This window comes from Spermophilus citellus, assembly GCF_964194105.1.
Source record: "Spermophilus citellus genome assembly, chromosome: 10".
Classification (NCBI taxonomy): Eukaryota; Metazoa; Chordata; class Mammalia; order Rodentia; family Sciuridae; genus Spermophilus; species Spermophilus citellus.
This window is the reverse complement of record NC_138197.1, coordinates 98807751-98832686: the sequence shown is the minus strand read 5'-3', so window position 1 is coordinate 98832686 and position 24936 is coordinate 98807751. Positions and strand designations below refer to the sequence as shown.

Sequence of the window (24936 nt, the reverse complement as noted above, 5' to 3'; positions counted from 1 at the left end):
TTTTGGAATTACAAGCCTATCCCCAAGAGCATATATGGCTTAAATCCATGATACTTGTATATAACCTAAAGAAATCTCTATTTCAGAATTTAGACTAAAATGAAACTGTGCCCTTACTCCTGAGCAACTATATGAAATAAATATAAATCCTCCCTGGAAGAACTCAACTTCAATTCAAACCACGTAAATTACTCACAGATAAAGTGGAAATATGAGCTCACTGAAAAAAAAATCACCAATACACAAACAAAAATCACTAATAACACCAACAGTAAAAGTCAGCAAAGAAGAAGGAAAAAATAACACACACACACACACACACACACACACACACACAGTAATTATCTAAAGGCTTCAGATATGAAAATTATTAAATGTTCAGTATATTTCAAAAAATTAAATGTTTTTAAAATATCAGCAAAGTACTCTATATAAATAACAATAAATAATATAGATACGTATGGAATGGATCCAAATACATTTTCTAAAACAGAAGAACAAAATAACTGAAATTTAAAAAAGCAGATTAAATAGATGAAGAGAATTCATTTAAATGATAGTAGTTTCAAAGAAATTAGCAAGAGGGTAGCTCAAATAGGAAAGACAGTGGAATGAATCTGACATAATTTCTGTATGTACATATATGACTGTTACCAGAGTGAATCTCCACATCATCTACATCCACAAGACTGGGCTCCTAATTAGAATAAGACATACTTCATGTTTATATAAATATATTAAAATATACTCTGTTATGTATACCTAAAAAGAAGAGATAAAGCAAACCAATTCATACAATAGTACAAATATGTAACAGCAAATCCAATTACTATGTATAACAATAACACACCAATAAAAATGTGGAAAATAGATAATGTAAAAGAACTCAGAATGACACCAGCAAAGTTATTACCAGTTAATGTAAAGTCCTATACGAGAACAGAGTATGTTCATTGGGTATTTGTTTTATAATCATAGAAAAAGTTTAAATGTATACTTATATAAAGCATGCAAAGTGGGATTTATCAACTGTCACAGAAAATTATAATTTAAAACATTTACATTACTTTCAGTAAAATATTCATCAGCAATTAAAAAGAGTGTGCGGCTCAAAGAAAAAATTGGGGAAAAGTGTAGAATGGTAGTTGAAAAATATAAATGATCTGCTGAAGGGGTCCAAAATAACAGAATGAAGTAAAGAAATATCTGAAGGGATAATGGCTGAGACTTCAAAATTTTTGAAAGATGTCAGAGTTCAGAAGAAGAAATCTCAATAAATCAATAGAAAGAAATTTGCTTTTAAAAAATCATGTTTTAACGCATTGTGAAAATATAGAAGATCAAAGAAGAGAAGATCTTAAAGGCACCAGAAAGAAGACAAATCAATTAAGGAATGACAGACTGACAATTGACAAGAACTGAAGAACTACTAGAATTCTATACACAGAAAAATAACCAAGGGTGAAACAAAAACGTATTCAAATAAGCAATAACTGAGAGAAAATACTATTAACACCTCCAGTAAAAGAAATGATAAACAATATAGTTTAGGTACTTACTTACTTATTTATAATGCATACTGGATACTGAATTCAGAGACACTCTACCACTGAGCTACATCCCCAGCCCTATTCATTTATTTATCTATTTGTTTATTCACAGAGTCTTGCTAAATTGCCCAGGTTAACCTCAAACTTGAGACCCTCCTGCCTCAGTCTCTTTGGTAGAGTAGCTGGGATTACATCAGGCATCATCACATCTGGCTAGGTACATTTAAAAAAAAATATTTGCCCAAGATGAAAGACCACAATTATGAAGATTATGGCTTAAAAATTGCCTGTATAGAACAATAACAATAATGACTATTTAGGGGAGGGATTAAACAGTATAAAATAAGTACGTAAGCATTATTGCCATTTTAGAGTCCTGTTATTAATATTCTTTTCTTTCAAAAAAAGAAATTTAGCCATTTATTATCAGTATTTTAAATAAAATGGGTATAAAAATTATTACTTATAAATGTGGTTAGAGTAACAAAACTTAGAAACTTTGAAAGCATAGACAATGTGTCCCCTCAATTATTATAGGGTATATAGTATCAGTTATAGGGTATGTGACATCGAAGGCAGATTTAATAGGAAAAACTGACATAAGAATGTCAAGACTTTGGGAAATTATTATTCAATGCATAGTTAGACATAACAACATATAGCAATATAATCCTACTCCCCTTCCCAACATCCTAAATCTCCACTGTCACTTTAAGCCAATCCACCATACTGAGAAAAATCCTCAAAACCCACTGTGAATGCTTCCATTATCTTCTGGTTCTAAACAAAACTTTAAACCTATTGAGTACATAACACTTGAGCTCTCTCAGGTACCAGACTTGTTCTTATAATCCCTCTAACCATAGGGTCCAGGAGTTGGGTAGTCACATATATTACTCTTCTTTTCCATATGCAGATTTTTTTTCTCCTTCTTTCTTACTAAAGAATCATAGATCCTTTGCAGACAAATTTTATCAAGCATTGTTGAGACATCTTCCTAACTGACCTCACTTAAATCACTTATGTCACTTTCCTAAAACAATCATCTGGCACCATTTCCCCCAAAGCTTAAAGATGTTGTCACCTTGGTGACTTATTTTCTCTCTACCAGTCTTAGAGATGTCAGTATCCATGCAAATAATCTGCCCAGTTCTCTGGACTCCATGTTCCTTGGTCTTCCTAATGCCAGTGCTCTTCCTCCACACCCTAACCACTTCACCACACCCTAACCACTGGCTTTCATAGCAACACCTGAAACCTGGCCATTACCATTGGCTCTCAGTTCTCTTCTCTTGGGTACCACCACCTGGCTCAAAGCTTACTGACTCTTGAATTCCCCATCCCCAAATTCTTTGACCCTTTTTCACTGCCCATCACCTTCCTTATGTAGAGCACAGAGTCACTCTAATCTTTCCCTAGCAATTTCCACTGACTCCTTCCATTTCTATGTTACTTTCCTGGCAAAACTTCAACTCAGGCGAAATCAAACTCTATACTACTTCTACATCCCCATGGTAGCATTTAAAAATGGATGCACCAAAAACCACTCTATGCAGAAAAAACACACTTCAATTTATCCTCTCAAAGGAGTCTTTTGCATTGCCTGGTACACATTTTTTAAATTTTTTTTAGTTAGTTCAGTCTGCCACTAGGTGTGTTTTCACCATCCCCTCTCTCCCTGAGCCTCTCCCTTCCTTATTCTAACCTGATAAATTTGCTTCTCATTTTACAAACTCATAAATTTGCTTCTCATTTTACAAAACATAAATTTTACAAACTCAAAACTAAATTATCTTCCTACCACAAGTTTTCCTTTAGATGCCTATTCTCCTTTCTGCTTTCCAAGGCCTAGCCTCCACTACTGCATTATATTCCATTCCTCCTGGCTATTGAAAGACTTTACAATGTGAAACTATTCAGATGTATACTCGAACACACATGCATTGTAATGTGCATCATGGTAAAAAAAAATCAATCTCCTTCAATTCCACTCACCCTTCAGTTATTGCTCCTCCCTTCTATCCTTCACTTGCTATCAAAACTCAAAAATCTGTCTTTACTCAAATTGTTACACTTTTTTACCTATTGTTCTCTCTTCATCACACTTTAGTGAGGATTGTTTTCCCATTCCTTTCTATGAAACCTACACACATGAAGTCACTGATGACCTCCATCCTGCCAAACCACCAATCAATTGTATGCTCTCATTTTTCTTCACTTCTCAACTGCATTTTTTGAAATAAGAAATATATTCCTTCTAACTGAAAAATATGAATTTACTTGGATTCCAAGACATGATCTCCAGAATTTTCTTCTTCTTCACTGGTAACTTTTGCTTAGTCCTTCACTGGCTCTTCCTTGATTTCCCAATGTCTATATTGTATTGGCCAGGATACAGTTATATGCTACTCATCATCTCTTTCTATATTCATCCTCATGTGACTTCATCTTGTCTATTGACTTCAAATACTATAAATATGGTAATGCCTTTAAATTGTGTATTTTTTGAGATTTAAACTTATTTACCCCATTGTTTTATGACAGGGTACTTGGATATCCCAAATGTGTCTAAAAGGGAACTCTTGAATTTTCTCCAAACTGACCTCTTCCTAGGATTTACCTTCAGTAAATGGCATTACCATTCACCCAGACCAATAATCCAATAACCATGATTTTCCTCTTCATTCCCATATCTAACATACTCAGCAGAAACTTTCCAAAATTGTTCATATCGTGTTCTTTTTTCTTAATTCTCCAGTACCTTCTGGTTAAAATTAAACTCCAAACTTCTTGGAATGGCTCCCAAGAACCTACAATTTGCCTCTGCATGTCTCTGTCCTCAACTGCCAATTTTCTACCAATAACTCATACTGCTTGAATGAGAGGAATGCCCAGTTCTTCATCAACCACACACACAAAAAAAATTCTCCCCATTTGCAGAATTGGCAATTGCTATTCCTCCTTCATGAATACTTTTCTTCCTGTTTTGATCTAATTTAGTCCTACAAATCATTAATTTCTGGACAAATACAACCTGAGGCCATTTTTCTTACCCACATCTCAAGTAGCTTGCTTTATATTCTATGATTATCTCTCTTCTTCTCTGGTATTTTTCTTAGTTTCTTCATAAAGCTTACCACTACACCAAAATCATAAATTTGTTTACTGTTTTTTTTTTCAAATCTATGACTTTTCCAGAATGTTAAATTCCAAGATTGGGACTTTGTCTTGTTTATTGCCATATCCACCTAGATAGTAATAGTAGCATATAATATGGAATCCAGAAAAAAATATGTTCAGTGAATGAATAAATACAATGTTACAAAATATATCAAAAATGAGGAAGAAGTTCACACATAACAAAAATAAATAATATTGTATTGAAAATCTTCTAAATCATTAGAAAAAAAGGAATTAAAAATGTTGTGGTTAAAATTTATAATAAATAACCCAATCAATAAAGGGGCCAAGGAACTGAACAGACACTCCTCAGAGGAGGATATACAATAAATCAACAAACAAATGAAAAAAAAAATGTTCAATATTACTAGAAATTAGAGAAATGCAAATCAAAACTACTCTAAGATTTCATCTCATTCCAGTCAGAGTGGCAGCTATCAAGAATACAAATAACAATAAGTGTTGGTGAGGATGTGGAGAAAAAGGCACACATACATTGCTGGTGGGACTGCAAATTGGTGCAGGCAATCTGGAAAACAGTATTTTCTCCTTGGAAAACTTGGAATGGAACCACCATTTGACCCAGCTATCCCACTCCTTGGTTTATACTCAAAGTATTTAGAAACAGAATACTACAGGGACACAACCATATCAATGTTTATAGCAGCACAAGTTTCCATAGCTAAACTGTGGAACAAATACAGATGCCCTTCAGTAGATGAGTGGATAGGGAAACTTTGGTATACATATGCAATGGAACATTATTCAGCATTAAAAGAGCATTTGCAGGGAAATGGATGGAATTGGGGAATATGATGCTAAATGAAGTAAGCCAATCCCGAAAAACCAATAGCCAAATGTTTTCTTTGATATGAGGATGCTGAATCATAATGGTGATGTTGGGGGGAGAATGGGAGGAATGGAGGAACTTTAGATAGGGCAAAGAGGAGGGAGGAGAAGGGAGGGGGCAAAGGGGTAGGAATGATGGTGGAATGAGTTAGACATCATTACTCTAAGTACATGTATGAAGACACGGTGTGAAAATATTTTGTGGACAATCAGTGACTTAAAAAATTGTGCTCTATATGTGTAATAAATATGAAATGAATTGCATTCTGCTACTAATTCTAACAAATTAGAATAAATAATAATTTAATTAAAAATTTTTGAAAATTAAAAAAAAATTATAACAGTGTAACTTCTGATTCTGAAAAACTCTAAGAATTTGTTAAGCTGTCCTTCTGCAGTTGCTTGCCTGCCACCAATGGTCAGGACAAACGTGCATCCCTAAGCTCATGCATCTCAGGCATTTCATTCCTTTATAATTAGGGTATGACCAGTGCTGGATCTTCAGCAAGACAACCCAATGACTCACTGATTCTGGGGAGTGAAGATGCACTTAGAATTTTTCAACTAGTATGAAGAGTATTCCCAACTGTAGTAATATTTTGCAAAGTATATAACTTATAAATAAAAAATAATAATTATAATTAGTTGGAAAAGCTGAATCTATTTAAAATCTAAAAATAAAAGACAAAATATGTTTCTTGATGATCCCCAAATGGGAAGTTACTCTGAATATACCAAAAGGTTTTTGTTTGGTATACATAGTAGTAATGTATGCAAACAAATTTTAAAAAGTTATTGATTGATGAAAATAAGCTTACAAGAGTTCTACTCAAATTTTTGGTAATCATCTACATCCATTAGTAGATAATGTATACATTGTTGGTCCAAATCAGAAATGTTCAAGGTGTTTGGTTAAGGTTTCACTGTAAAGAACGTTATGTCTTAGGAAGACAAGGAAATATTGCAGATAATAAAAAGATTTTTATGGGAACTTCTTAGTGTTATGTTTTTGGATAATCACACACTAAGCATGAGAAAATAAAAAAACTAATCTTAAGCTTGTAAACTGCATAATCTATAACCACAAAACAAACATACATAGATACACATACACACACTCACACAACATAAAAAAAATCAATCTAATATTGATCTTCCTGTTTAACATAGAGTATTTCACTTCCAAGCATTAGTAAACTCCAATTCTCCAAATAAGATAAGGCATTTGAATAGATAACTTACTCCTATTTGTAATTAACAGCATTAACACTTCACTGAGTTAACACATCACTCAATTTCTCACAAAACTTTATTGAAGAGTGGGTACTTATTTTGTAATAAGGAAAAGGTATTTCCCTCATTTAATAAGATTATTGAGCCTGGGCACAAAGTGTTGTTCTTGAGCACATTTTGCTTCCAAGGACATCTTGAGACCACTAAACCCTGGCTGCTGCTTCTACCCAAGGAGCTAAACTTGGGGGCTCAATCATAGTAGACTGACATAGGTATAGATTCCACTGTATTTCACTTCCACACAGATGGAGAATGCACAGACCTTGAGACCACCTCAAGTTAGGACAGAGAGCCAAAAATCAGGAGGAGAGGCACTAAACCCAAGACTATCATTTAGGTTTCTTTGTTTTCTGAGAAGTCTGTGTCAACACAACCCAACAGTAGGCTAGGAAAACCTGGGCTGAGTCACTTCTCCTCTTCAGTATTTTTCTAGGTATATCTCAGGCCTATTCATTGAATCCTAAATGGGGCTCAATAGACCTACTGTGAAGCCCCAAATTTACTTCTTATCACCTATGATTTATGAGTACTTTTACTCAAATAGTAATTGATCCTCTTGCCTATGAAGAGTTCTATGTTTTATAATGTATTGTCCAGAACTAAAATTCTTTTTAAGATTATATCTAAAATTAAATTCTTATATTCACTTGAGGTTTATAATCTCTCCCTTAGAATTAAGTCCAGACAAACAGATAATGAAAATTAAATCTACTATTTCAATTCTAAGTTAAAGAATACATACATGTACAAATCTGAAAATAAAAATTATTATATACTGCATCATTAAATTCAGATGCTCTTGATGTTGTGACCACTTAAGTAGTAAAAGATTTGGTAAGCATTCATGTATGTGGTAATTCCTTAATATCACAACAGGATGTTTCAGAGTTATTACTTTGCTTCCTCATGCTGTGCAAATAGCGAAATATCACAGTAAAAATGAACAGGGAAATCCTAAATATATTTTTTAATTTACCACCTTTATTGTTGGTCTGCAAAACAACATATGATGTGAAAGTAAAAGGGGCTTTATGGTCAGATGGGTTTGGCTTCCACTTCTAGCATCATCAATTACCACCTAGATGACCTTAAGCAATTACACATCCACCAATTAATATCAACTTCAGGAGGTCAGAAATAAATTTCTTTGACATTTCTATATAACCAGTAGGACCCAGCATATTGGAAATATTTATTCACAGAATGAGCCTCTGAGAATCTCAGTTTTTCATGAGACATAAAGATAATACCTTATGCTTTACTCTAGAATTTAAAAGACAATTTGTGTGACAGCCATTACCACAGCCCATGGCATCTAATAGGCATTCAAAATATGCTTGTTTTTTTTCCTAGGCCTAGTATAAAATAACACTGAGTCACTAAAAGGGAAATATATCCCTCAAAAATACTTATTTTAGGTATAATAGCTATAAAAGCAATGATGCATACCACATAGTTTTATGTCAGTTAACTTTAAATTAAGGAATATATCAACTCCTGAAGATATAAAATGCTCATTATTCTCCTATTGTGTCAATGGAAATTACTCTATTTCTATGAGCACTTTGTACCAACTCAACATCTTAATTTCTGTACAGAGTCTCAAGAGAATACTTTCACTCAAAGGTAAGCTGCTTTACTAGATTTGTAGATCCTCAAAGTCAAGGACAGAACCTTGCAAGTAATATCTGGATAAATCATAGAAAATTGCTGATATTTGGCCACTTATGACCTATAAAAGTGGCAATTTCATGATGTTCAGCCAGTAGACAGTTCACAAATAGTCTCCTGCCCACTCCATCTTCCTCATTAAGATTTGAGTAGCCAGTTGCAGTGGTGCACACCTGTAATCCCAGTGGTTCCCAAGGATGAAGCAGGAGGATCAGAAGTTTGAGGCCAGCCTCAGTAAGGCCCTATCCAACTTAGCAAGACCCTGTCTCAAAATTTAAAAAGTGGGGAGAAGGGAGGCTCAGGACGTGGTTCAGTAGTTAAACAGCCCTGGGTTCAATCCCCAATACCCGAAAAAAAAAAAAGAAAGAAAGAAAGAAAAAAAAAGAAAGAAAGATCGATAGATCCAGGTTGAATGCTACTTCCTCTATAAGGATTCCCCAGCCATTTTGTGTTTCCACTCTGTTTTGTTATCTATATCACTACGGAAAGTAGTATAAAGATTCCTTAGAAAACTTGGAATGGAATCACCATTTGACCCAGCTATTCCACTCCTCGGTCGGTCTATACATAAAGGATTTAAAATCAGCTTACTATAGTAACACAGCCACATTAAAGTTCATAGCAGCTCAATTCACAATAGCTAAACTGTGGAACCAACCTAGATGCCCTTCAATAGATGAATGGATAAAAAAACTGTGGTATACATACCAATGGAATATTACTCAGCATTAAAAGAGAATAAAATCATGGCTTTTGCAGGTAAATGGATGCAGCTGGAGAATATCATGCTAAATCATGTAAACCAATCCCCCAAAAACTAAAGGCCAAATTCTCTGATAAGTGAATGCTGATCCATAATGATCTATAATGGGGCAGGGGGTGGGGGGCAGGAGAAAAATGGAGGAACTTTGGGCATAAGGGAGAGAGGGGAAAGGGTATAGGGGCAGGAAAGATGGTGGAATGAGATGGACATCATTACCCTAGGTACATGTATGACTGCATATATGGTACCACTCTACATCATGTACAACCAGAGAAATGAAAAGTTGTTCTCCATTTGTGCACAATGAATCAAAATGCATTATGTTGTCTTGTAAAACAAATTAGAACAAATAACAAAAAAATATCAGAATTTATTCCTATGGGTGTGTCTCTGTTTTTGCCTAAATTAAAAGCAAGCAGTTATTCAATTCAAAATTTACAGGTACATTAAAACCGCGGGTTTCTCAAGATCTTTCATTTGTAAAATTCACTGATTTTTTTTTCCATGCTAAGGATCAAACCCAGGGCTTCATGCGTGCTAGCAAATATTTCACCACTAAACTATGCTCCAGCACAAAAGAACTGGTCTTTATTAGGAGTCATCTTGTATGTAAATCAGGCTTAAAAAAAAACTTGCATGGCCAAAACTTTTCTCACATTTTTGCCAGAAAGAAATCAAATAAATATATGAATTACACACAACAATAAAGAATCATGAGGAATTTGAAGTTAAAAATGTAAACAATACAACAATTATCAGCTACGTTTATACACCACTAGATTTTATTCAGCAACAATAACAAGAAAAACTTACCAGTCTCAGAAGTTCTTACAGAGAGTAATGCAGATGACTGATTGCCATGACCAAATTTGGTATACGACCTGACAGAAATGTTATAGAGAGTGTAAGGTTTTAAGTCCCTTAAAGTTATACTTGTTGTTGAGGTGTTCTTTATAAGCAAAGTATCCATATTTTTATAGAGAACTTCATAAGCAACAATAATCCCATTAGGTTTTTCAGGTGGTGACCACTTTAACCTTATTTCACTTGCAGATACATCTATTACTTCAACATCTTGGGGTGACGATTCTGGCTCTAGGGGAAGAAAACAAAATATTAAGCACATTGTTTAATGCTTATTCCTTCAGACATGGAAGAAGGAATGAAGCAGAAACAGTAGCCATGTAATATCACTCTCTTTCTTTCTTTTTAAGTTAAAATTGCACCTGATATTCTTACCATCTTCTGGAGTTCTCACAAAGATCTCATTTTCTTCAGACAAAGAGCTTTCTCCAACATGAGTAGAGGCAGCCACTCTCATTTTGTATTTTGTGTATTTCTTTAGCCCTGCAAGGATAATAGGAAACTGTTTAATGTATTAATGATATTTAAGATAGGGGAAGTACAAATGATTTATTAGAGGGATTGTTATCTAAATCAGTTTCCATATAATCCCAATATCCCCATATTCCTTGAACTTTTTCAGCATTTCCATGTATATGATGTCTAAGTTCTTTCCTAAAATATTAAGACACTAATCTAAAGCTGAAAAATAACTTTTGGCACATAGAAAGGGGAATGGTTGGCTTGGCAATACTTCAGCTGCTGTTCACATTCATTCAAATCTTCAACAATGAGTTACTTCAGTGTACCAGTTGTAGTATTTCCTCAGTTAAGCAAATTTCTATGAAACTTGTGATCAGATGCTTTTTATTCCTTTGTGGGTAAATACAGTTAAAGAAAAACATGTTTAATCAAGTTATTTCTGCAAGTATTTTTGAAGATATCCATGGATCTGTAGAACAACAAAATCTGAAATGATATTGCATGAATCCTGTCTTGTTTAAGGTATATAGAGATGCATATTTTCATCAAATTAGGAATATTAAAAAAACATATTTTTTTGCGCTACCTGTTATGAGAAAGCTGTTATCTATAGTAGTCATCTGGAATGCTCTGTTTGTATCCAGTTCCATTGCATAAATGGTATAATGGGTTATTTTTCCATTGGGATATTCAGGAGGATCCCAATATAGCAAAATAGATGAAGAACTAATATTTTTATAGTTTATAGTTTGAATGGAGCTTGGCACTTGAAAAGAAGAATGAAAAATTAATATGAATGAAAAGAAAAGCATTATAGTATGCAAGAGCAGTATTTGCAGGTAACTGTTTCAAAGGAAATACAGTCTTACCTTGTTCATGCGTCCTAACATTGAGAACCGTTGGTGGTCCTTCTCCCATGATGGTGAAAGCAGATACACTAATCATGTGCTCAGTGAAAGGAGCAAGTCGCCTGATAACGTAAGACAGCTGTTCGGCAGCAATGTCAGTGATATACTGATTCCTTGTGGTTACTGTTTGCATCAGTGAGGAGAGAAAAAAAATGGGGGGTGTTATTAGGAGAGCTAAAGAAATGAAAATTTTATTTGGATTCAAAACCATTTCTGTTCAGTGAAAACTGATATCACATTATTCATTAATCTCTTCATTTACTTCTCTCTATATAAAATATAGATCATAATTAATAAAAAACATAAAATCATTGATTTTAGAGATCATATTGAATATTAGTATGAATTCTAAATATTCCCCCTATAATGTCTACAAACACATTGTGCTCATAATATAGCATCATTAGTTGTCATATCTATTCTGAACATGAAATTAGTGCTTTGAGAAAATATAATTTTCTATGGGAGACTGTCTATGATTTTTTTCTGAAAACAAAGACTAGACAATAATATTAAATTGAAATATTATGAATCAACACTGTTTATTAGGAGAGCTAAAGAAACGAGAATTTTATTTGGACTCAAAATTCACCATACATTCACTAGTCAGTCCCAACAATTTCCTCAAAGCCAGCATCCTTGAATAACTGAAACATAAATATGACTGAACAGAGATGTCAAACGTTAAATTTTTACTTAATTTAGAACTGGTGCTTCCAAAATGCTTAATTAACAATTAGACAAAATTTGAAGTATTTTAGGAGACATCTTTATCAGAAATCATGGACCTCTTAATTTGTAGTGCTGCCCCTAGTCAGTTTTGCACTAGAAAAAAAAAAAGATTGCTAAATGAAATAAACATGTATCTAATAAAATGTGATTTTTAAAACTAATTCTACCATAAATAGAATAACACTTAATTTGGAGTGAGAAAAATGCCAAATCTGTGAAAAGGCAATGAAATAAAATATTCTTCTTAACATTTTATAAAAATCAAAGAGATAATCTAGAGCTGTATCATATAACCAAATATTTTTAATTTGTCACATATGACACTGTCCTTTTAGAAACAATAAGATCCACTGACCCTGAAGAGCAAGTGTATATGCTAATGACATCACCACATCATTGGGGTCACCTACACCTGTTTACTACTCCATGCACTAGAGTTGTAACTTTCTGACCTATTTACCTTTAGTGACATTTGAAAACCTATTAGTCAAAAGCTGCAAAGAATGTGAGGCCTGTAAATGATTTGAAGATATGTTAATCCCTTCCCATCACACCTGCTTTGGCAACTGTAATAACTGATTGTCTATGCAGCTTGGCCAAAGACTCTAGGGTGCTACTTTCTCTAGGAAGAAGGTCAAATGGGTTAGGTGGGGCCAGCTCCTGCCTGTGTGGCATTTCCATTTGCTGAATGAGGTTAACTGACGGTTGAAAAAAATTTGACTCCAGCCCATGGATCATTAATAATATGGTTGAACTTTAAGCTAAGGTTCACATCTCTGCTAGCTATTACTGGTGGTTTCAATGCATTTCATAGAGAATTAAAATTTTACCTACCTACGGGTGAATGCTGGTCTTCAGCTCTACTCCTTACAAGAAAGTTATTATGTACATCATTGTTATACACAAATGAAGCCAGTGAGTGCAGATCAGAAGACATCTCTGCTGAGCCCTCATAAAATCCTATCATTGGCTCCACTATATTCATCATCTCTGGAGACATGGGATCATTTATATACTGTAATTAAAAGTAGATGTTTACAATGACTAGAAACTCAGTTATACTTAATGACTTGTAGCTTTGGAGACACATATTTTGAAACAATATTATTTCCATAACTATTGCCTTCTTTATGTTATAAGATTTCATTCTCCAGCTACTAAAACTCTGCACCACCATAACACATTGTGATCACTCTACTTTTCGACAACACACTGTATTTTGAGAAGAAGCAGGTATTTGTTTCTGACTTGAGTTATTTCTGTATGGCAAGATTAGACAATCTTATGTAAAAGTTTCACGACTGAAATCCTTTCAACTTCTCATCCCACAATGGGAGGTGTTCCAGGAATCCTGACTTATTAAAGATGTGTTTGTTTTTCCTATCTAAGAATCTTTGTTTGTATGACAGGTATGAGAGTCTTGCATGCCTATTTGTAATTGTCAATGACAATAATTCATCTAACTAAAGTAAAGTTACAGAAAAGAATAAAACTTCATGGTAAGAGTTTTTAAACAGGGGCCATGGCAAATCTATCCACAGTTCTGGACCTATGAAACATTATAAATAACTGCCATTGTTCCTAGATTCCATAATGTAATTCATACATGTCAAGGTCCACTAGTGGCAGATAATGTAGCGAAGGCATCAGGAGCAGACTGTGGGTGGAGGAGAAGGTATTGCTGGGATAACAAGATGCCTTTCTCCCTATCCATCCCTAGCAAAATAACTGATTGAAACAGAATGGGAAAAGATATTTTGGTCAAAAAATATTAGATATTTATATAGAATGTCAATGTCAGAAGTAAGGTTTAATATTCATAGAAGAAAATGTTCCCTAAAGAGACTTTATACCCACTGCAGTGCAGGGCCTTTGTTGGGATTCTAATTTGAACATCTCTCTCTAGATAGGCTTTAGTGATAACCAGGGAAATTTTAATATGCTCTAGGTATTAAATGATGCCAAGACAATATTTTTATTTGTTAGTTGTAGTCATAGTACTATTAAGTGGATGAAAATGCTCATTTCTTAGTTTTTTGCTTAGCCACATAGGAGAAAAATAATGTGATGTCTAGAAATTTATTTTAAAATACAACTGCACTACCAACAGTCATGGGAACCAGCTGAGGATGTTGATAACTTTTTAATCCATGTGCATATATAGAGACATGCTGTACTCTTCTTCCACTTCTAGGCCTGCTTGAAATTTCCCAAAATAAAAGGTTTTTGTTTTTTTTAATGATGCAAACTTACTCTTTAATCAATTCCTTTTCAAGTTCTGCTTCAAAACTCACCTACAAAGCCCTTTCACAAAGAATTTATTCTATTCTTTATCAAGTCTCTGCTCAAGCTTCAACATTTGAAAGTATTTAATAGTATAGGATGTGAGTTTTTTTTTTAAGTGGCCCCTGTCTTTTAATTACTTTATATGTTTTTGAGTTGTCTTAATTCCTAGAGCCAAAAAAAGGGTTGATCATTAACATCAAAGCACTTAGTGTTTAAAAAGACAATTGTGGATATCCAGGAAAAAATTTTAGGAAGGCAAGAAATTTTAGGACAGTTCAGTTAATTCAAAAATCTACCAAGGCACCTTATTTAAACACTGTTTTCTGATAAAGAATGGAGACATAATTCAAAACAATATCCATCCTTCAAATGACATATATAAAATAAAATTACCTAAATCATTTTGCACCTTAACCACAAAAGGATTCTGCAGAAAAGCAGGGGACACCGAGGAGATCTAAAGGGTTGTGATAAAGCGCCCTGGACGGGGAGCCTCACAGAGGATAAGGTGAAGATCTTCTACCTTCCAACAGCTCACTTGAGCTCTGCCTCCACAGGGGAATTAGAGAGGGCACGAATCACAAACACATAATTCAGAGATGCTCTGGTATTCCAGTCAATAGTTTATGCCTGAGCCCCACAGCTGTTTCCACCATCAATCAGTCACCCTTTGAGAATCCAGTGTGTACAAAGGCCCTATGAACAAGACACTGAGGTAACACAAAGAATTTCCCCTTGAACTATGATTTTTTGCACTAAATCTCTCCATGTTTTCTTCTTCATGTCAGATAAATTATTGAGAGGTAAACCATAGCATTCCATCAATTACCTAAGTAGTTCTGTAGACAAACTTCCATTTTAATGTAAGAGTTAACGTGAGTACTTTTGACTCTGAATTTCTCCCAAATTGTAGTTTTCATTGAAAAAAATCCTCCACATCTCAGACAGTAATTTAAACATTGGTTTTGTAACAACCTAGAACATCACCAATCATCATTAAGTGTGCCATGTTGTAAATACCTCTCAGGCTTTGCCTTGTTCAAAAAGACATTAGATTGGATATTGGGTTTTTCAAAAGAGAAAATGAAGTAAAAATTTTAAGGGCAAAAATGATTGGAAAGAATGAAAACTTAAGAGTAATGAGAAGGGGTGGAAACATGGGTGGAAAAGCAGTAACTGACTGGGCACAGTAGCACATACCTACACATGACTACTGAATTTCTCAGAACAGTACACTAAAAAGGGGAAATATTACTGTATGTAAATTATACTTCAATAGATTGACTTTCAAAGAAGCAGATTTTTTTTTAAGTGATGGGAAAGTAGCCCAGTACAAGGGCACACAACTGTAATCCCAGCAACTCAGGAGGCTGAGGCAGGAGGATTCCAAGTACAAAGCTATCCTCAGCAACTTAGAGAGGGCTTAAGCAACTTAGTGAGGCCATGACTCAAAATAAAAAATAAAAAGGGCTGAAAATGTGGCTTAGTGGGTTCCATCCTCAATTAAAAAAAAAAAAAAACCCTAAAAACAAAAAAGAAAAAAACAGGGAACTGGAAGTTAAACAAAGCTCATTGCAACATTTAAAAGTTTGGGATCCATCAGTGCAGTGCTACTGACATTCTCTATTAGATAATTTCATCATGGGGAGCTGTCCTGTGCAGCATAAAATGTTTAGTGATATCCCTGGTCCATAACCACCAGAAACACCCTCCCACTTGTGACATTGAAAATGTCTTCAGAGATTACCATATGTCTCCTGGAGAGCACAGTTGCCCCCAGTTGAAAACCCTTGAGTCAGAGAATGTCACAATTCATCAACATGAAAGGCCTTGCATATGCTACCCGGGAATCCTTGGAATTTATGTGAAAGAATTAGAAGTCTTCAGAGTTAAATTCCTAATCCACCTGAATAAACCAACTTGATTTTACATATAATAATCTTTGTTAAAGCAAGTGCGATTTTATTTTTTATTTTTTTTAAAAAACTATTATATCTATCAATTTAGACTCACTAGAGTTCTAGTGAATTGAATTAATGAAATGTTTGACCTATTCTTAATACTTCTATTTTAAAATAGACATAATTGATACTGTTAAGAAGTAATAAAAAGAAAGTTTACAATTAGCACATGTCTGGAAACTTCCTTAAGGATACTGTGTCATTCTACACATTGTTCTGGTGAAGGAATCCTTAAGGCTCTCTAAAGCAAACACACCTCAAAGTCCTACTAAGTAAGGTTCAGTCCTCGGCCTCATTTTGTACCAACTGGTGGGGCACTTAGCTGGCTTTCTTCCCAGGTTCACCAGTGACGAACCTTGATATACTCAAGGAGTATGTACAATGAAAAGATGTACTGACATTAATACCAGAGGTTTATAATACTTAGGCAGCAAAAGAATGTCTATTGGAGGAAAAATGTTAGGCTTCTAATAGAAGAACAAGTACAGGATGAAATCAAAGTGTGAAATTCAATTAAAAAATAGCTTCTTGGAGGGATGACTTTAAGGGTTTTCAGACTTCAGACCTAAGGAAATTAATTTTTATGTTTGACTATTTTGGTCTAAGGAGAAAATAATCCCACTCAAGTTGATTCTAGTTAAATGCCATACAGTTTCTTGTTCTCCTGTGTACATTCTGGGCCTAACAGAACTTCACTGTCACTTGATAAACAGATGCTGTGGGATCATAAAGAAGAATGTTTTAAAGCTTATTGACTGCTTTTATGGTAATGAATACCCAATCATCAGAGTTGATCAAATACTTTAACAGAGGCTGGATTTCTAACCATTCCTTAGGAATGCTATAGATGAGGTTCATATGTAAGTTGAGAAGCTGAAATAAGTCTTCAAGCCCTGAGATTCCATTTTTAACATAATTTTTAAAATATCCATTTAAATATCAAAAGTAAAATCTTACACATATTTTGAATTGTTCAAATACACCCTACTTATTAAGATACAAATAAAGCATGAAGGGTGAATGGAAAAAAATTCCATAAAGGTTATGAGACCAGATCAAGCCTAGCATAGGAGGATTATATTTTAATATTTTTAAAGGTTCATCATTGGGATATAGTCACATGGTTAACAAAACTAAAACCAAGGAGTTATAAAGAATTTGTAATGAAAATAACAATGCTGTTCATATCTTCCCTATTTCAAGCCTTTCTCCTCAGAAGCAACACTTCTACCCATTTCTACCTCTTAGTGTTTATTCAATCACTAAACAGCATGTTCACACACTCCATTATGTTAGCATCTATTGACTTTCTACTTTTTATGGTAGTGAGGCATTCTCAATTTTTATTTTGTTATTTTTATCCTGTAAATAGTATTCTAAAGACTAGAAGGATAATTTTCATGGGTATGTGAAACATGAGGCAGTGGACTGGAACAGTATGGTGGTAGCCTCTCAGGGGGTCCTGTCATCCCCACCAACTGCTATTGATGCTTTTGCATACTCTCTCCCCTTGAGTTAGAAGAGACCTGTGGCTTGCATGTAACCAATAGAATAGTAGGGATGGAATGTCACTCCCATAACCATTACCTTATATAGACCCTCCCTGCTGGTTTGCTGTTCCTTAAACAATCTTTATGTCAGAGACCAAGGGAACACTCTAAGGGATGAGGGAATTCTAAGCCTGCAACTCTATACCAAGGCTTTAAGTCAGCCACTCCTCAGACCATGTTCTTCACATACTTGTCTGGATAGACCTTTTTTTTGTGTGTGTCCTGTGGAAGCCTCACAAGTCACCATTGTTGTCCCAGGACTTCTGTATTTTCAGTATCATGCTTCATCAGTACTTCACAACCTTCTTCCCACTTCCCATTCCTATATCCTATTATCCCAAGGAGGAGGGTTGTTTTGTTTTATGGGGAGAAATTAGTTTAGATATAATGAACTGTGCCAGAACCTTCCCACATCAGATACAAGTAGAAATTCATAATGTCAGAGAGAAAGGTCAGAGTGCAAAGCCAGGCAAAGAAATCACATACAAACAGGAAGCAGTGACTGAAACTGTGAAACCATACAAAGAGAGTGTTATGAGGTGGCTGAAAACAGAGCCCCCCAGAACACCTGTATCATAGAGTCAGAAAACAATAATAAGAACTAGCTCTTTTATTTTCTTCATTTTTAAATGTTTAAAGCCAAAGTATTGCAAAGTCACAACACAGAAAAGCAGAGGAAGAAATAAGAAGAAAATAGTGATGTGCTAAGGACACAGGCCATCTGGATTTAGAGCATCTGCTACTTTCATCTCCCATCACTCTCCTGAAAGGTGAACTCAAACACCAATCACATGGGAAAGCATATGTATCAAAAATGAGTTTGATCTAACAAAAAAAGATACTATCACAGACATAAAGTAGAATGTTTCCTTCTACTGAGAGAAGATAAGGGAATACTGAATGTCAAGTAGAGTGAAAGGTCCAATACCAAGAATCATAATCAAAACAGGTCACAATAATTAGCATACCACTATGTGCCAGATACAGTTCTAAGCTCTTTGCATACATTAACTCATTAAATCCTCATCATTAACCCTTTGTTCCAGGAACCTATAACCTCTGCTTCAAAGAACAGGAATCTGAAGTTTGCAACTATGCCAGGATTGAGTCATTGGTAATGGCAGAACTAGCTGTCTCTTGGGCTTACAAGCAACTCTTTTGCTATCCACACAGTAAGAGACTAGATCCACATCAGGATTTAAATCCAGATTTGTAGGCTCCAAAGGATATGCTCTCTCTACATCACAGGAATTGCATACCAGATAGAGGCAGAATCACAAGCCTTTCTATAATCACTTAGCTTCAAGAGAAAAACAGGTCTGGCTGGCCATTCAATAGATGTTATCAGCATAAGTGGGAGACCTGTTACCTGGTCCAAAGAAGGTTTTGTCTAATTTAAGACCTTCTCAGCAGGAATAAAGGTTTAAGCTTTTGCCCTTTTTTTTTTTTAAAGAGAGAGTGAGAGAGGAGAGAGAGAGAGAGAGAAGAGAATTTTTAATATTTATTTTTAGTTCTCGGGGGACACAACATCTTTGTTGGTATGTGGTGCTGAGGATCGAACCCGGGCTGCACGCATGCCAGGCGAGCGCGCTACCGCTTGAGCCACATCCCCAGCCCCTAAGCTGTTGCCCTTTGCCTGAGTTTTCAACTAGAGTATCAGAGGAAGCATAACTCAACATCCTTTACACAGAGGAAAGGAGTCAACACAAGATTAAAATTTAACCCTGGGATGGAGATGGTGAGCAACTTGGACTGACAAGTCCTGGTGGCCAGAGGGCACTAACTACATGGTAAGGTCAACTTTCAAGTGTCAGAACTGTGGGACTAGAAATAGAGTATCAGTAAGTGCGGGGAAAAGTAACCGCACAGATAGCAGGAGCAGCAATCCTGAACCCTAACAATAGAAGCCAGTTATTGAATAACTTTTAGGTATCACTTAAGGTCAAATGATGGCTGCACTGGTCCTAAGTTTGTTTATTCTTTTGAGTGCCCCAGGGAGCTGCCAGTACCTCAACATGACTAGCCTGGAGGCTGAAGGGGTCTTCACCAAGTGAGCAGCTGGCTAAGTGAGGTAAACAGAGATACTGATGCCAAATCACTGCTGCCTGCACTTCCCAGCACAAATAAAGGGTGGGGGGAATGAGATTTCCAGGATGGATAAATGCAAACATATTGTCAAAAGATCCTGTTCCTCTCATTTTAAATCTATGAAAGGCTTAAATCTCTTTTAGTTCTGTGATTTCTTTAATCAAATATGCTTTTTAAAAAAAATAAGGCAGCTCTGAGAAATTTAGCTTCCCAAGACCAAACAGGACAAAATCTTTTGTCAACAACAGCTACTAAAATCACTGTGTCTTTTCATTGGCAACTGTTCCAAATTACAATCCTCTGAAAGAGTATTAAAGTCATAACAGGAGTTTCCAAACAATTCATTAACTGAATTAGCATGATAAAATTCGAATACAGAAGTACCTTTAGTTCTGCCTAATTGCTCAGTTAAGATTTTTCATATGCTGAAAAAGGATAATGATAATAGCATTTAACTAATAATATATGTCCTAAAATGAAATATGATCTAGCCACATAATCAACATGCCCCAATTTACATCACTTTCTACTAGGAAGCTTGTCAAATTGTTTATGTGGAAGGCTGGCAAATCTTCTAAATTTTCATGGCCAGAACTAAGAAGAAAGGGCTCACAAGGTGGAAATGAAAGTGCAATACCTCGTCTTTTCCTGTAAGCAAGGTATTTTCCAAAACTACCCCGGTCTCTGAAACCAATACTTTCACTCGATATTGGTTAATGATTCCATTTGGTTGTCGTGGTTTTCTCCAAGTAATTCTAATTTCTGTGGCTTCTACATCTGCTAGTTGTAAATCAAATATTGCACCTGGAACTAAAAGAAAAAAGGGTGGGCCTTAAAAATACATTTTAAAATAAAAAATATTCCCTAAATACTTAGCTCATGATTTAAAATATGTAATCAATTCTATAAGAAAACTAACTAAAACAATTTACTAATTTATTAAAAATCAAATATAAGAGTCTCTAAATATATGGACATTTGAAGTTAAATATCTGCACAATTTCCTCAAAATGTAAATAAAGGGTAAGATAACATAAAATAATTTTCCAAAATCAAACTGCCATAATATTTGGTTGTAACAAATTAATTCATAATAATTTTCCCTGAGAAGCTATCTGTGAATGTTAATGCCCAATTGAAACCTTGAAGGCTTCATAAAAATTATAATAATATATCAAAAAAAGAATATCCAGAATACTTCAAAAAATCATACAATAAATTCAATTAAGCCATCTTTTAATTTATTTCACAAAAATTTGTGAGGAACTGATTGATTTTTTTCTTCTGAATTTTCAAATTGGTTATGTGAGCCTCAAATTTCAAGTGGCTTCATCCTTTGTAGTAGTAAAAAAAAAATAGGGATAAATTAACAATTGGTTCAAGACAATGCACCACAGGCTTAAAGCAAACTAGTTATAAAATCATCCACAGGGACATTTGGGAAACCTCCCAGTGCCCCAAAAGTAATGAACCAAAGATAAACATGTCCTGGGCTTTTGACTACTCTGTTTATAGCTCATTATATAATTACAAATATCCTTCTGATTCTGACTTACCTTATCTATAATGAGGCTAAAATTTTATCTTTCCTTTAACCACACAAGGTTACTATAAGGAATAAATGGTTCAAGGGAATTTCCAACATGTAGGTTCAAGAAAGAGAAAAAAATGCCATAAAATATTATCCCTTATGATTTATCTTCCTGACAATGGGATAGGTATAGCAAACTCTAGTTAGAAGAAAGACACATTGTTTTAAAAGAAAACAGAAGAATGACTCCATTCCCTTTAAGACTGTAGAAAGAAATTAAAAATAAAACCACAACTCCCATAAACAGCACTTACAACTAGAGAATATAATTATGCTTAAATTAATCATGTAGTAAATTATAACTATGGAATTCTCATCTGATAGATTAAGAGGTTTTTCTTTGTCTCTGTTAAATAACCAGAAAAGAACCCTCCTAGATATTGTAACCATATAAATATTTCTAAATATTTCATGGATAGTTTGTGGCTAAGTGTATGAATTAACCATTCTGTTCATCAAGATTTCAGTGCCCAGCATGGACAAAACCCATGTTTAAAACTAAGAGACAAACATAACATGGGTGCACCTACAATTTGCTAGTTCTTTGAATTTGATTTTCTAAAAACATTTCAGTCTCTGAATATAGAAGGATAACTCTTTAGATGATCTCCTCCCACAGATGTTTTAATCTCACAGAAAAATACAATCTTCTGTGGAAGGATACAGGAAACTTCTCTATCCATCCTGGGACTAGAACCCCATGACAAGAGTCACTAGTTCATCATTCAAAAGAATGAATGCTCATCACATAAACACTGCTGTAGGCACCTGAGAAGAGGAGAATGAAGACAGACAAAACCCTATTACAGGCTACATCCTATAAAAATTTTATTTCATTAAAATATACCTAGTACCTATATTCCTATCACTATTTTTGCCCATGTACTTTTTTCAATGGTAGAAAGACTTTCCAATTAATTGTGGAAATAATACAGCTATTTAAATAGCAAACCTCCCATTCCACCTTTCTTTTACACATTATTTTGGGGTTACTATGTAGAAAATATTTTAGCCAGCATTGCATAACATAAATCATACAAGATATTGGGCATTTTCACACCTAATTTGAACTGACAAAGAATCTTAACTAAAAGCCAGTTTAATGACTACATTGATCAGATTAATCAGACAACTGAACTGTACCTATTGAAGAATAAGTGAAATGGGCCAATCCTCCTGATGTAACACAGTAATGTGGTAGGAGGATATCAAATATACTCAGTAGAGCAGAATATATATATATATATATATATATATATATATATATATATATATTTGTCTTGTTTTGCAAGCCAGACCTATAAATGGTATCAAACATTGTTTATCTTTTATATTTTTCAATAAAACAAGTATTGTCCCATGATACTAGTACCTCAAATTAAAATTCAAGTAAGGATTAAGTGGTTCTATATTTTCCTATGAGGGGGGAAAAGCTCAGAGGATAAAGGAAATGGAGTAGACAGCATTGTATCTTGTCTTCAGAAAGATACTTGATCTGTTATACCACAAATTCTTACAGAGAAATCAGAGAGGTGTGGATTATACCTAATTCCTTTAATATTGATACAAAATTCACTAAAGAAAACCAAACACATAAGACGATTAGTCATGGTGCAGCATCAGTTCTGAAAGTATTACCCACAGGGAATACCTTAGAGTCATTACCAAGTCAACACAAAATCTTACTAGTAAATGAAAAACAGAATAAATATATGATTGGCCAAACATATTCCAAATAGTCTGAGGTTCTCAAATGAAAAACTATTGCAAGAAATTTAACAGGGACAAATAATATTCTAGCAAATAAAATACACTATATTGGGCTGGGGATGTGGCTCAAGCGGTAGCGCGCTCGCCTGGCATGCGTGCGGCCGGGGTTCGATCCTCAGCACCACATACCAACAAAGATGTTGTGTCCGCCAAAAACTAAAAAATAAATATTAAAAAAATTCTCTCTCTCTCTCTCTCTCTCTCTCTCCTCTCTCACTCTCTCTTTAAAAAAAAAATAAAAATAAAAAAAATAAAATACACTATATAACTTTTTTCATTTTCTAGCAAATTAAACTCTCATTAGAAGAGCATTTCAGGAAAAAAGTATTAAAAATAAAAGCACTGGAAATCACAAAATTGACAGGTTCTCAGTGTTTCTCCAACAAAGATTTTACTACTATTTTGCAGTTACTAAGGACAAAAGTCTTCAATTCCATAGTTTGTTTATGGGAGAAAATACACATTTCAAAAATGTGTCTGATTTTTAAAAATACTGACCCTACTTATATTTGACACCAGTGACAGAGAAATCATTAGGCTATACTGAAGCAATAAATTTATGTATGATTTTTTAACTTCCATACAAATAAGAAAATGTTGTTGCTTGTGTTACATTTATCAGCATTATCTAGTTTTAGAATTTGCAACTCTATGACATTTTATAACACTGGAGATTATTAAGTTATTGATTTTTCTCCAAATCATCTCTATTTCTTGCCTATGTAGATATCTACTCAGTACATATCAGTATATAATATATATTAAAGAATATATGTATAAAAATCTTAGAAAAAAGATAGGGTAATTTTATAACAGGAAGATTTTTGGTTTGTTTTTTTGCTTTTAGGGATTTAATCCAGGGACACTTTACCACTGACCTATATCTCCAGCCCTTTTTGCTTTTTATTTTGAGACAGTCTCACTAAGTTGCTTAGGGCCTCCTTAAGTTTCCAAGGCTGGCCTCGAACTTGTATCCTCCTTCCTGAGTTACTGGGATTACAGGTGTGAGGCCAGAAGGAAGTTGATTTGTTTCTGATGAAGTAGACTATGGATCATAACATCCTCAGCAATAAACCCTCTGCAATGTGAAAGCACACATTATTCACTACACAAGTCAATTCAATGTTTGTCTATGAATACTTGGAGCTTTATCAGAATCCCAGTTGTTTGAAAAGGTATTAATTTTAAACAAGAAAACTAGTCCTAATTATTTTTTAAATAGACTAGAGAGTACTTTTAAATATGGGAAATATGTTAACTTGAGTAACCTTAATTACAATACAAGGAAAATAATGGTTTAAATAATTTTTTTCATTTATTTTTGGAGAAATAAATGAAAAATAATAATCTAAAATTAAGATACTAATTTTAACTGGGTGTAGATAGTTCTAATGAATTATTAGATTGTTCTCATATAG

General features: G+C 34.3%; 1 protein-coding gene across 1 annotated transcript in view; it reads right to left on the bottom strand.

The window, feature by feature from the left end:
• The window catches only part of PTPRQ (protein tyrosine phosphatase receptor type Q), a gene marked incomplete at its 5' end in the record, with an annotated part of 205022 nt that overhangs the window by 162268 nt on the left and 17818 nt on the right, over positions 1–24936 (bottom strand). The window contains 6 exons of the mRNA XM_081310467.1: positions 10120–10401; positions 10546–10653; positions 11219–11398; positions 11502–11663; positions 13107–13287; positions 20795–20967. Coding sequence (XP_081166593.1) covers positions 10120–10401; positions 10546–10653; positions 11219–11398; positions 11502–11663; positions 13107–13287; positions 20795–20967 — 1086 coding nt within the window. The remainder of the gene's footprint in view (positions 1–10119; positions 10402–10545; positions 10654–11218; positions 11399–11501; positions 11664–13106; positions 13288–20794; positions 20968–24936) is intronic.